Source organism: Spea bombifrons, chromosome 13 (assembly GCF_027358695.1).
Source record: "Spea bombifrons isolate aSpeBom1 chromosome 13, aSpeBom1.2.pri, whole genome shotgun sequence".
In the NCBI taxonomy this organism is placed as follows: Eukaryota; Metazoa; Chordata; class Amphibia; order Anura; family Pelobatidae; genus Spea; species Spea bombifrons.
This window is the reverse complement of record NC_071099.1, coordinates 2,510,123-2,524,436: the sequence shown is the minus strand read 5'-3', so window position 1 is coordinate 2,524,436 and position 14,314 is coordinate 2,510,123. Positions and strand designations below refer to the sequence as shown.

The 14,314-nt window shown below is 42.7% G+C and overlaps 1 protein-coding gene across 1 annotated transcript; it reads left to right on the top strand.

The window, feature by feature from the left end:
- The first annotated feature begins 12,221 nt into the window (after positions 1-12,221).
- LOC128471768 (protein kinase C delta type-like) lies at positions 12,222-13,730 on the top strand. Its single transcript, XM_053453745.1, has one exon. It carries the CDS (start codon positions 12,222-12,224, stop codon positions 13,728-13,730), a length of 1,509 nt encoding a protein of 502 aa, XP_053309720.1.
- The last annotated feature ends 584 nt before the right edge of the window (positions 13,731-14,314 follow it).

Below are 14,314 nucleotides of genomic sequence, written 5' to 3'. Positions count from 1 at the left end.
AATCTCCAATTGTTCTCTCATAGTCCTAGGCTGGTTCCTGTATCCATGTGCGTCTGTCTCTTATGTACCTTTGCCCTTCTTCCCTGAATCATCTGAGGATTCTGGTTCCTCTCTCCTCTCCCCATGTCCCAGTTAAGTAGTCCTATCCTTGCTTAAAGGTGAAGCGTCCAAGGATTCTGGCAACTCACTCCTTCCCCTGTGTTCCTTGCCTTGTTCCCTGTCCTTTGTTGTGCCCTGTATCATGTATGTCTAGTATGGTTATGTTCCTTGCTCGGTCTCCCTGTTCCTTGCTCTGTCCTCCTTGCTCCTTGCTCTGTCCTTGCTTGCTACGTTTCTGTTGATACTCTGCTTAGCTTCCCTACTCTCAGCATGCAGCATCCTGCACATGATTCCAGTGCTATGTTTCATGCCTGCTCCAGGGTGTCTGCAGGACATTTCCAAGTTTTGTTCGTTTTGTCAGATCCAAGTTTTGTTCAGATTTCCACATCCAGCCAAGTTTCGTTCTGCTCGGTTCTGGACATGGTCAGCTGCTATGTCAGGGTGCTGGTATGTGGCTGCTCAACCCTAGATGCCCACCTGGGTGAGTGCAGTCGCCCTGCACCAGGCCCTGTCCTACTCCACTCCTGCGCAATACCTCCTGAACTCCATCTATGGGCGCGCTGGGTCATTACAGTCATCTGTATGGACCCAGTTCCCTGACACGTAGGTAATTACACCACGTCTCTCTCTTTTTCATGCTACATTTTTATATATATATATATATATATATTTGTATTTTTCTTGCGCTCCCTTATATTTAATACACACACCCCCTTATTACACTCATATAAGAGGATCCTCTCTCTGTCTTCGTATTGCATCCCACATGTTCATACAGTTTTTGTTTTACTTTTCACCTTTTTTTTGTTATTATTTTCACAATGTTATCCACCTCCCCCGAGTTTGCCATTCAGAGATCCTTCGGTCTCTGGCGTTTGGTAGTTGCCCAGTTTACTGGTCGTGGTGCTCTCTCTTTGATGCCCTGGCATCTTGCTCTTATTATTGGGATAGGAGTATGTTTTGTTTTTTTTCCCCTTGTTTGGTATTTTGTTCTAATAACTATGGTTGCTCGTAATTTCATTGTACATTGCTATGCCTTGCCGTCACTTCCTACAGGTCCTGCCAGTCACCAACAAAATGGCCCTTGACCCAGTTAAATTGAACAAACCCGAGCAGAGATCCAAACTGTTTGCAGAACTCCAGCGTACTAAAGTAAAAATAGCCTTCCTCCAAGAAACACACTTTCGGGCCACTAAAGAACCCAAACTGACTAATAAAAAATGTCTAACTTCTCTCACCTCCAGTAATCCGGAGGCACAAAATGAGAGGAGTGGCAATTCTTCTGCATAAACATTTACCCTTTAGCACCCTGAATAGCTGGCAGGACTTGTAGGGCAGATGCCTTTTTGTAGAAGGGTTTTTAGGCCCCCATAAAATCACTTTGGCAAATGTTTATGCCCCTAATCGTCATCAATCACGATTTCTCAAGTTTGTTATAAAAAAAACAAACGATGGACTTTCAGGAAGGTATGACCATATTGGGGGGTGACTTTAACATGACTATGAATCCTTTACTTCCATCCACGTTAGCTCAACTAGACACTCTTAGGTCTCAACTTTCCTATTAGATTAGAGGAGGTGCAGGAGGCAATAAAGACCACTCAACAGGGCAAGAGCCCCGGACCTGATGGTCTCACAACTGCCATTTACAAAAAAATCCTCCCTATCCTCGGGCCCCATTTAGTCAATGTATTCAATTCTCTGACTTCAGGTTCCCACTTAGATCCCCAATCCAGTTTAGCACACATTTCGATCCTATTAAAGCCTGGTAAGCCCTCTTATGTGTCAGGCAGTTATCGCCCTATTTCATTACTGAACTCTGATGTCAAATTATTAGCAAGAATATTGGCCATGAGACTTAAGCCCTTTATCCTCCATCTCATACATCGAGATCAGGTGGGTTTTGTCCCAGGTAGAGAGGCGAGGGACAATACTACCAGGGTTGTTGACCTTCTAAGATACTCTGCCCAGATGAAATTCTGGTATGAAATTCTGTACAATTTTGGTGTGTTACTTACACACCAAAATTGGACCAACCCCCCCCAATATTATATATATATGTATGTATATATATATGTATGTATATATATATATATATATATATATATATATATGTATATATATATATATATATATATATGTATATATATATATATATATATATATATATATATATATATATATATATATATATATATATACATATATATGTATATATATGTATATATATATATGTATATATATATATATATATATATATATATATATATATAAAATCATGCCCAGGTTCTAGCATGCACTGGCTTCCTGGGCATGATTGCTGTGATTGCTGATGGCCAGCTCCCATTGCCACTGCAGAGATTTAGTTATGAAGTTTTGGTAGTTACTGGTATACAGATATTATTTGATTTATGCAAAACAGATATTCAAGCAGAACATGTTGCATGGGCAGGAATGTAGACTGTAGGACAACAACGAAAGTGTGAACACCCAGGATGCAACAAAAATAAAATATACAGCAATATTTACTGTACGGGATCATGGCTTTAAGCTTTACACCACTGCACCCTTTAAAGTGTTGACTTTCTTTGTCAGTTAACCTTGTTTTAGCATCTCTATTTAGTATCTGCCCTCCTACTGTTATCCTTTGTCTCCCAAGACTCCCTTTCTAACTTTAACATCAACTAAACTTCCTGATCAGGTAGCCAAGAAGCTCTCGACCAAACAAGGTCTATCCAGAAAGCAGCTTATAAGGAGCCAGCAGCATGTTTGAGTCTATAGCCATTACATTTTAAATAATTAGATAATATAGGAAGTTCATTTTGAAAATCAGCCACAGCAAGGCTTCTCATCTCACTTTCTTTTTACCTAGATGTCCAATATATCTGCTTGTATAAAAACCTCTTACTTTCAATCGTGCATTCAATACGTGCATTCAAGTCTTTTAACAGCGTCTTTTCCGTTATGAAAGCTTTGCTGTAGGTCAGTGTCAGTTGCCTTTAACTGATTTGGAACCCAAAGAGAATAAACTGAAAGAAAGGTGGTGAATATGTTTGCCATTGAATCGTTTTAATATGTAGTTACCTAAAAACATTATGCAAGAAACAGCTACATTTATAGAAATTAACAATCCTGAAATAAATTGAACCACCTTCCAACAAATTAAAGCAAATCAGCAGGGAGAAAAAGCTACCCATGTTCGGTATCTGAGAAACCATCAGCAAGCACTGTTATTGTGAGGCCATAGACCCCATAGTGAATTATGACATCATCCTGGCAGCATGCAGGTTGGTTGCACAGCATTCTATCTTCAGTGCAGTTGGGCGCTCGACACTTTCAGGCTGCTATTTCTTTAGTGAACTTGAAGTGTGGTTACCAACTACGTCAACAGCTACCAGAGAAGAAAAACTCACCAGTCATTATGGCAGAGTGTCTCTTCTCAGGACTAAGGTGGATTTTAAAGAAGTGCTGCCCCAGAAAACTAGGCAAATATTTCAACAGGCTCAAAAAGACTTCCGATAATGTTCCAACACATAGCACAAGAGATGAAAACAGCGAGCTCTTCACAGACAGAACCTTTCTGCTGAAGCGAAAGAAAGAAGGTAGCAGTACAGAAAACAGAATGAGACTGAGGAAAAGGAGGAGATGTACTGCTAACCGCCTGTATATCAGGAAAAAGGAGACAACAAAGCGCAGAAGAACCAGCACAGGCAGCTATGAACATGAGCGGAAGAGGCATAGAAATAACGAGAGCCATGATCTGGGGCAGCAGGTGAAACCAACTGCAGATGCACACCTGGAGGAGTACAGGAGCAGGAGGATGAAGGTTCCCAGGAAAAGGCGCAGAAGTGAGGACTGCAGCCTGGCCGCAAAACGATTCAGGAACCTTCTCCCCATGTCGGTGTCCTGCTTAAGGTTTCATTTTCAACTGGGACAAGGGAGCTTTGGAAAGGTCATGTTGGCCTCTGTTCCTTCCAAGGATTCCTTAATAGCGGTAAAAATGATACGCAAGAGATCTATGAAGTCTCTGCACATCATGAGAGAGAGGAGGATTCTGGAGGTAGCTAGGAACAGCCCGTTTCTATGCCACGGGTATGCAGCTTTCCAGACAGAGACCTGTGTGTTCCTCGCCATGGAGTTTATGGCTGGAGGAACCTTGGAGTCTTATATGGATAGTGTTGGCTACATGACACAGAACACAGCTGCATTCTACTCTGCAGAGCTGGTCTGTGGCATCCAATTCCTCCATTCCCAGGGCATCATTCATAGAGATCTGAAGCCGCAGAATATCTTACTTGATCGTGAGGGCCATGTCAAGATCAGTGATTTTGGTCTTGCTGTAGAAGGTGTTTTTGGAAGTACAGTGAGAGGACATTGTGGAACACGTCTATACATGGCCCCAGAAATATATCTAAAGAAGCAATATGGTGTTGCCGTCGACTGGTGGTCCTTCGGGGTGATTCTCTTCCGCATGCTTAACGGAACTTTTCCCTTCTTCACTGGCTACTGCAAGAAGGCAACTGTCCATTCTATTATCAATGGCAGGCCGAAATACACCAAGGCATTAAGCCAAGAAGCTGTGGATATACTGACTTGTCTGTTAAAGAAAGATCCCCAGCTTCGCCTCTGGATGACTGAATACATCAGGGAGCATCCGTTCTTTGACAGCATCAATTGGGAAGACATAGAGAGCAGGAGAATACCTCCCCCGTTCCAGAAGGCTGAAAGACCCATTCGCCGCTTCAAGAACATCCAACCCATACCACCAGTTTTGGAGATCCCAGAGGACACTGCCTCTCCATCTAGTAACCAGAGCCTGTCTGACACCTCCTCTTTATTTAGTGATCAGAGCCTGGCCGGCGTGTCCTCTTCATCTAGTGACCAGAGCCTGTTCGGCTTCTCTTTTGTCACTCCGGACTGGATGTTTTGAAGATTTTGTCAGAGCGATTCTCAAGACTTTGCACATTTGTTGTCTCCAAGAAAGTCGAAAATAAAATTAAAAACCCTGCTCTAATTTTGGTGATAGTTTCTTTGTTGTTCTACAGTTACAGGGTGCATATGACCTCACAATGCAGGCTCAGCCTGACATCATATGTTGTGAATCTAATGGCTGCAGAATCTAATGGCCCTATAAATACAGTAAATAATAATAATGACATCTTCCGTTTGTCCATAAGTTGCAATTTTCTAGCCTACCCCACCACTTTGTTTGTTGTATGCTGGTTACTTTTTCTAGACTAAGACACTGTGTGTGTGGTGCTGCTCAGTTAAAACTTGCCGTGTGTATATGCCTTTTAAATTATTTATATGTATATGACCTTTGGATGTGGTACTGAATTTATAAACACGCTTGCTACACCTACTATCATTGGTTTTACATGGGAATTCAACTGCTATATGTGAATAATGTAACTAAAAGTAACATCAAGAAGATGAAAAAAATAAATCTGCTTATCAGGGAAGATCCCATGATTGGATTCCTAAATGCAAGTACCCATGGAGAAAATGCAACATGTGGTCACAGTCAAAGGTCAACCCTTATTTTGAGTACAGGGCATTGCATTGAAGACAGGCCATCCGTTGCTTATTTAACCAAGGTCTTCGCTGGTCTCCGCTGGTCATCTTTCTATGAGTAATAAACCAAAGGCAGCCAAGGCTTAAAACTGTTAACAGATCAAAAGGGTAGTGCATATCAGCAAAAGCCAAGTTGTCTGGTAAAGGATAGCTCCGGTCAATCCAACGTCAGGACAGGCAGAAGTGGTTCACAGGTAAAGGTAACTGCTGCAGAACAACAATAAAATACAGTTTTTGGAGATTGCATAGTCAACTATGATTTCTCACTGTTTTCCGCTGGGGGACACTGAGACCACCAGAAGCAACATCATCCTCCATAAGATCATCATGTGTTGCCAAGTCAAAACCAAGGTTCCAGCAGCATGGCAGGTGAGAGTGGGGGTAGTGTATGTGTACTACAGTGTTAGAGTCAGTGTGTATGTGTGTGTGTATATGCATAGTGCTGGAGCCAGTGTGTGTGTGTGTGTGTGTGTGTGTGTGTATGTGTGTATATTGCAGTGTCAGAGTCAGTGTGGTATTACTGTGTGTGTAAATGTATAGTGCCAAAGTCAGTATGTCTACTGTATTGTAGTGTCAGATTCAGTGTGTATTTTGTCAAAGTGTTAGTGTATGTACATATATATATATATATATATATATATATATATATATATATATATATATATATATACATACAGTATCTCACAAAAGTGAGTACACCCCTCCCATTTTTTAAAATATTTTATTATATCTCAAACTGTGTCAAACGGAAGAAATGACACTCTGCTACAATATAAAGTAGCGAGTGTACAGTAGTGAGTATAACAGGGAACATTTGCTGTCCCCTCAAAATAACTAAACACACCATTAATGTCTAAACCTTGGCAACAAAAGTGAATACATCGCTACGTGGACATGTCCATGTTGGACATATTTTGTGTGGCCACCATTATTTTCTAGCACTGCCTTAACCTTCCTGCGCATGGAGTTCACAGAGCTTCACAGGTTGCCACTGGAGTCCTCTAGTCCTCTTCCACTCCTCAATCAGTACATCACAGAGCTGGTGGATTTTAGAGACCTTGTGCTCCCCCACCTTCCGTTTGAGGATGCCCTACAGATGCTCAGTAGGGTTTAGGTCTGGAGACATGTTTGGGCAGCCCATCACCTTTACCCTCAGCTTCTTTAGCAATGCAGTGGTCGTCTTGGAGGTGTGTTTTGGGGTCGTTATAAACATGGGTGACTTTAATCTCCCTGACATGAACTGGAAAATGAAAGTAGCTGGTTGTGTCCGGAGTGCAGATATTCTGAACTCCCTACTGGGATTATCTTTAAAACAAGTAGTTGAGGAGCCAACTCGCAAGGAGGCCATATTGGACTTAGTGTGAACGTTTGGGATCTACTGCTCATCAGTTTGTGTTGTTTCATATACGAACGGTCACACTTCAGTGGTAACACTGAAATGCATTAAGGGTTACATACGATGAAGCAGGGGCCGTGGCTAGCACTCAAAGGCAATGCACGCTTAGATACAGAGCTCCGAGGATTCTCTACTTTTAACCTGTCTTTTGGGTGATTTACCGCAACGATGGGCAAGAATTCTACAGCTTCTTTTTCTACTAAGTGCCCTGGGGTGAAAGAAAAGCATTCAAGCACCTCCGTTCGTGCATTTTTTAAACATATCTCCGATCAGGAGCAAAGAGACTCACTTACCAAGATGGCGTCGGCTCCTTCAAGCCCGCGAAGAACACGTTCCGGCTCACACTCCATTGCTGAATTCTATGCTCCACCACTTTCACAGCCTGGACCAGCATGGCAGGAAGCTGTTAAAGATCTCCCCACTAAGGCTGAAATGTCGGCCCTGTTCCATGCAGCGTTGTCCGGCATCTGTGATGACCTGCAGGACATCAAGAAGAACCTACATCAGCTGGGAGACCGGGTGGCAGCTTTGGAGGAGAGCAAAGATAAAATACACTCTACAGTGGATGAAATATCAGACTGTGTTTCGCTACAACAAGGTGCTATTGCACGTATTTATAGACAAATGGAGGACCTTGACAATAGGGTTCGGCGATCCAACCTCCGTATCCGCGTCCTCCCTGAATCGATCTCCAATGCGGACATTATCTCTACATTGACGTCTTTATTTAATGGGATTCTGGAAAGGCTGGTAGATACCCCTATTATTTTGGACCACGCTCACCGTGCGCTCAGACTGCTGCCTGCATGAATATCGCACAAAAGAACAAATACTACAGAAATGCAGATCAAAAGTACCCATCCTTTTTGAAGGTCATACTATAAACATCTTTCAAAACATTTCCCCCATCACATTACAGAATCAGAGGCGGCTGCGCCCACTGACCGTGGTGCTTTGGGAGGCCTCTGTTCCCTATGAATGGGGGTTTCCCTTCCCGCTGATTGCGAGGAAGGGAACACAAGTGGTGGTTCTGTGTCAGCCGACGGATCTACCTGATATCCTAAAAACACTAGGACTCCCTCTGTTGAAGATTCTGGATTGGACGACCTCATCGTTCAACTCTCCCAAACGATCAGATCTGGCAACTGAATGGTCATCGCCTCCTCAACGTCGTCCTAGACATCAACGGGTCACCAGGAACACGAAGGCGGAGGACTGACTACTTTACCCAAAGAACTTCCTAAAGATTGTCCCTTCATGGCTGCAGAAGAAGGACTATATACATTTGGACTCTCTTTTTGTCTGTAAATCCTCCATTTGAGGATCCAATCTGATGGTACAGTTATTGACTTTCCTCTCTTCTTATGAGTTTCCTTTTTTTTTTTTTGGATTACCTACCTACATTATACGTTCACCGTGGCTGTCGTAGTGTCAGGGTCCATCCAGGCCGCGGAGCTGCATATCTCTGTTTTTCCCTGCCTTGCCTCAGTTCCCATGTTTTGCTGTGGTTCACTCCTGGATTTCCGTATGCTGTCCTGAACCTATGATTCCTTGAATCCAGTCTGCTCTTTGCTTTAGCTCCTGTTTCCTTTATAAGGTGTGTCCCACCCGTTTGTTCTGTTTGTATCAGTCTGCAGTCTAAAGGTATGTCCTTCTCGGCTCTGTGTTTGGATTCAATGTTTAGTTTCGTATGCAGGGCTTAGTGTTAGGACCCACCGTCATTCGAGTACTTTGGCGTAGTGGTGGGCTAAGCATACTATGGCCATATGATGTGACGGAATCTCCAATTGTTCTCTCATAGTCCTAGGCTGGTTCCTGTATCCATGTGCGTCTGTCTCTTATGTACCTTTGCCCTTCTTCCCTGAATCATCTGAGGATTCTGGTTCCTCTCTCCTCTCCCCATGTCCCAGTTAAGTAGTCCTATCCTTGCTTAAAGGTGAAGCGTCCAAGGATTCTGGCAACTCACTCCTTCCCCTGTGTTCCTTGCCTTGTTCCCTGTCCTTTGTTGTGCCCTGTATCATGTATGTCTAGTATGGTTATGTTCCTTGCTCGGTCTCCCTGTTCCTTGCTCTGTCCTCCTTGCTCCTTGCTCTGTCCTTGCTTGCTACGTTTCTGTTGATACTCTGCTTAGCTTCCCTACTCTCAGCATGCAGCATCCTGCACATGATTCCAGTGCTATGTTTCATGCCTGCTCCAGGGTGTCTGCAGGACATTTCCAAGTTTTGTTCGTTTTGTCAGATCCAAGTTTTGTTCAGATTTCCACATCCAGCCAAGTTTCGTTCTGCTCGGTTCTGGACATGGTCAGCTGCTATGTCAGGGTGCTGGTATGTGGCTGCTCAACCCTAGATGCCCACCTGGGTGAGTGCAGTCGCCCTGCACCAGGCCCTGTCCTACTCCACTCCTGCGCAATACCTCCTGAACTCCATCTATGGGCGCGCTGGGTCATTACAGTCATCTGTATGGACCCAGTTCCCTGACACGTAGGTAATTACACCACGTCTCTCTCTTTTTCATGCTACATTTTTATATATATATATATATATATATATTTGTATTTTTCTTGCGCTCCCTTATATTTAATACACACACCCCCTTATTACACTCATATAAGAGGATCCTCTCTCTGTCTTCGTATTGCATCCCACATGTTCATACAGTTTTTGTTTTACTTTTCACCTTTTTTTTGTTATTATTTTCACAATGTTATCCACCTCCCCCGAGTTTGCCATTCAGAGATCCTTCGGTCTCTGGCGTTTGGTAGTTGCCCAGTTTACTGGTCGTGGTGCTCTCTCTTTGATGCCCTGGCATCTTGCTCTTATTATTGGGATAGGAGTATGTTTTGTTTTTTTTCCCCTTGTTTGGTATTTTGTTCTAATAACTATGGTTGCTCGTAATTTCATTGTACATTGCTATGCCTTGCCGTCACTTCCTACAGGTCCTGCCAGTCACCAACAAAATGGCCCTTGACCCAGTTAAATTGAACAAACCCGAGCAGAGATCCAAACTGTTTGCAGAACTCCAGCGTACTAAAGTAAAAATAGCCTTCCTCCAAGAAACACACTTTCGGGCCACTAAAGAACCCAAACTGACTAATAAAAAATGTCTAACTTCTCTCACCTCCAGTAATCCGGAGGCACAAAATGAGAGGAGTGGCAATTCTTCTGCATAAACATTTACCCTTTAGCACCCTGAATAGCTGGCAGGACTTGTAGGGCAGATGCCTTTTTGTAGAAGGGTTTTTAGGCCCCCATAAAATCACTTTGGCAAATGTTTATGCCCCTAATCGTCATCAATCACGATTTCTCAAGTTTGTTATAAAAAAAACAAACGATGGACTTTCAGGAAGGTATGACCATATTGGGGGGTGACTTTAACATGACTATGAATCCTTTACTTCCATCCACGTTAGCTCAACTAGACACTCTTAGGTCTCAACTTTCCTATTAGATTAGAGGAGGTGCAGGAGGCAATAAAGACCACTCAACAGGGCAAGAGCCCCGGACCTGATGGTCTCACAACTGCCATTTACAAAAAAATCCTCCCTATCCTCGGGCCCCATTTAGTCAATGTATTCAATTCTCTGACTTCAGGTTCCCACTTAGATCCCCAATCCAGTTTAGCACACATTTCGATCCTATTAAAGCCAGGTAAGCCCTCTTATGTGTCAGGCAGTTATCGCCCTATTTCATTACTGAACTCTGATGTCAAATTATTAGCAAGAATATTGGCCATGAGACTTAAGCCCTTTATCCTCCATCTCATACATCGAGATCAGGTGGGTTTTGTCCCAGGTAGAGAGGCGAGGGACAATACTACCAGGGTTGTTGACCTTCTAAGATACTCTGCCCAGATGAAATTCTGGTATGAAATTATGTACAGTTTTGGTGTGTTACTTACACACCAAAATTGGACCAACCCCCCCCAATATTATATATATATGTATGTATATATATATATATATATATATATGTATATATATATATATATATATATATATATATATAAAATCATGCCCAGGTTCTAGCATGCACTGGCTTCCTGGGCATGATTGCTGTGATTGCTGATGGCCAGCTCCCATTGCCACTGCAGAGATTTAGTTATGAAGTTTTGGTAGTTACTGGTATACAGATATTATTTGATTTATGCAAAACAGATATTCAAGCAGAACATGTTGCATGGGCAGGAATGTAGACTGTAGGACAACAACGAAAGTGTGAACACCCAGGATGCAGCAAAAATAAAATATACAGCAATATTTACTGTACGGGATCATGGCTTTAAGCTTTACACCACTGCACCCTTTAAAGTGTTGACTTTCTTTGTCAGTTAACCTTCTTTTAGCATCTCTATTTAGTATCTGCCCTCATAATGTTATCCTTTGTCTCCCAAGACTCCCTTTCTAACTTTAACATCAACTAAACTTCCTGATCAGGTAGCCAAGAAGCTCTCGACCAAACAAGGTCTATCCAGAAAGCAGCTTATAAGGAGCCAGCAGCATGTTTGAGTCTATAGCCATTACATTTTAAATAATTAGATAATATAGGAAGTTCATTTTGAAAATCAGCCACAGCAAGGCTTCTCATCTCACTTTCTTTTTACCTAGATGTCCAATATATCTGCTTGTATAAAAACCTCTTACTTTCAATCGTGCATTCAATACGTGCATTCAAGTCTTTTAACAGCGTCTTTTCCGTTATGAAAGCTTTGCTGTAGGTCAGTGTCAGTTGCCTTTAACTGATTTGGAACCCAAAGAGAATAAACTGAAAGAAAGGTGGTGAATATGTTTGCCATTGAATCGTTTTAATATGTAGTTACCAAAAAACATTATGCAAGAAACAGCTACATTTATATAAATTAACAATCCTGAAATAAATTGAACCACCATCCAACAAATTAAAGCAAATCAGCAGGGAGAAAAAGCTACCCATGTTCGGTATCTGAGAAACCATCAGCAAGCACTGTTATTGTGAGGTCATAGACCCCATAGTGAATTATGATATCATCCTGGCAGCATGCAGGTTGGTTGCACAGCATTTTATCTTCAGTGCAGTTGGGCGCTCGACACTTTCAGGCTGCTATTTCTTTAGTGAACTTGAAGTGTGGTTACCAACTACGTCAACAGCTACCAGAGAAGAAAAACTCACCAGTCATTATGGCAGAGTGTCTCTTCTCAGGACTAAGGTGGATTTTAAAGAAGTGCTGCCCCAGAAAACTAGGCAAATATTTCAACAGGCTCAAAAAGACTTCCGATAATGTTCCAACACATAGCACAAGAGATGAAAACAGCGAGCTCTTCACAGACAGAACCTTTCTGCTGAAGCGAAAGAAAGAAGGTAGCAGTACAGAAAACAGAATGAGACTGAGGAAAAGGAGGAGATGTACTGCTAGCCGCCTGTATATCAGGAAAAAGGAGACAACAAAGCGCAGAAGAACCAGCACAGGCAGCTATGAACATGAGCGGAAGAGGCATAGAAATAACGAGAGCCATGATCTGGGGCAGCAGGTGAAACCAACAGCAGATGCACACCTGGAGGAGTACAGGAGCAGGAGGATGAAGGTTCCCAGGAAAAGGCGCAGAAGTGAGGACTGCAGCCTGGCCGCAAAACGATTCAGGAACCTTCTCCCCATGTCGGTGTCCTGCTTAAGGTTTCATTTTCAACTGGGACAAGGGAGCTTTGGAAAGGTCATGTTGGCCTCTGTTCCTTCCAAGGATTCCTTAATAGCGGTAAAAATGATACGCAAGAGATCTATGAAGTCTCTGCACATCATGAGAGAGAGGAGGATTCTGGAGGTAGCTAGGAACAGCCCGTTTCTATGCCACGGGTATGCAGCTTTCCAGACAGAGACCTGTGTGTTCCTCGCCATGGAGTTTATGGCTGGAGGAACCTTGGAGTCTTATATGGATAGTGTTGGCTACATGACACAGAACACAGCTGCATTCTACTCTGCAGAGCTGGTCTGTGGCATCCAATTCCTCCATTCCCAGGGCATCATTCATAGAGATCTGAAGCCGCAGAATATCTTACTTGATCGTGAGGGCCATGTCAAGATCAGTGATTTTGGTCTTGCTGTAGAAGGTGTTTTTGGAAGTACAGTGAGAGGACATTGTGGAACACGTCTATACATGGCCCCAGAAATATATCTAAAGAAGCAATATGGTGTTGCCGTCGACTGGTGGTCCTTCGGGGTGATTCTCTTCCGCATGCTTAACGGAACTTTTCCCTTCTTCACTGGCTACTGCAAGAAGGCAACTGTCCATTCTATTATCAATGGCAGGCCGAAATACACCAAGGCATTAAGCCAAGAAGCTGTGGATATACTGACTTGTCTGTTAAAGAAAGATCCTCAGCTTCGCCTCTGGATGACTGAATACATCAGGGAGCATCCGTTCTTTGACAGCATCAATTGGGAAGACATAGAGAGCAGGAGAATACCTCCCCCGTACCAGAAGGCTGAAAGACCCAATCGCCGCTTCAAGAACATCCAACCCATACCACCAGTTTTGGAGATCCCAGAGGACACTGCCTCTCCATCTAGTAACCAGAGCCTGTCTGACACCTCCTCTTTATTTAGTGATCAGAGCCTGGCCGGCGTGTCCTCTTCATCTAGTGACCAGAGCCTGTTCGGCTTCTCTTTTGTCACTCCGGACTGGATGTTTTGAAGATTTTGTCAGAGCGATTCTCAAGACTTTGCACATTTGTTGTCTCCAAGAAAGTCGAAAATAAAATTAAAAACCCTGCTCTAATTTTGGTGATAGTTTCTTTGTTGTTCTACAGTTACAGGGTGCATATGACCTCACAATGCAGGCTCAGCCTGACATCATATGTTGTGAATCTAATGGCTGCAGAATCTAATGGCCCTATAAATACAGTAAATAATAATAATGACATCTTCCGTTTGTCCATAAGTTGCAATTTTCTAGCCTACCCCACCACTTTGTTTGTTGTATGCTGGTTACTTTTTCTAGACTAAGACACTGTGTGTGTGGTGCTGCTCAGTTAAAACTTGCCGTGTGTATATGCCTTTTAAATTATTTATATGTATATGACCTTTGGATGTGGTACTGAATTTATAAACACGCTTGCTACACCTACTATCATTGGTTTTACATGGGAATTCAACTGCTATATGTGAATAATGTAACTAAAAGTAACATCAAGAAGATGAAAAAAATAAATCTGCTTATCAGGGAAGATCCCATGATTGGATTCCTAAATGCAAGTACCCATGGAGAAAATGCAACAT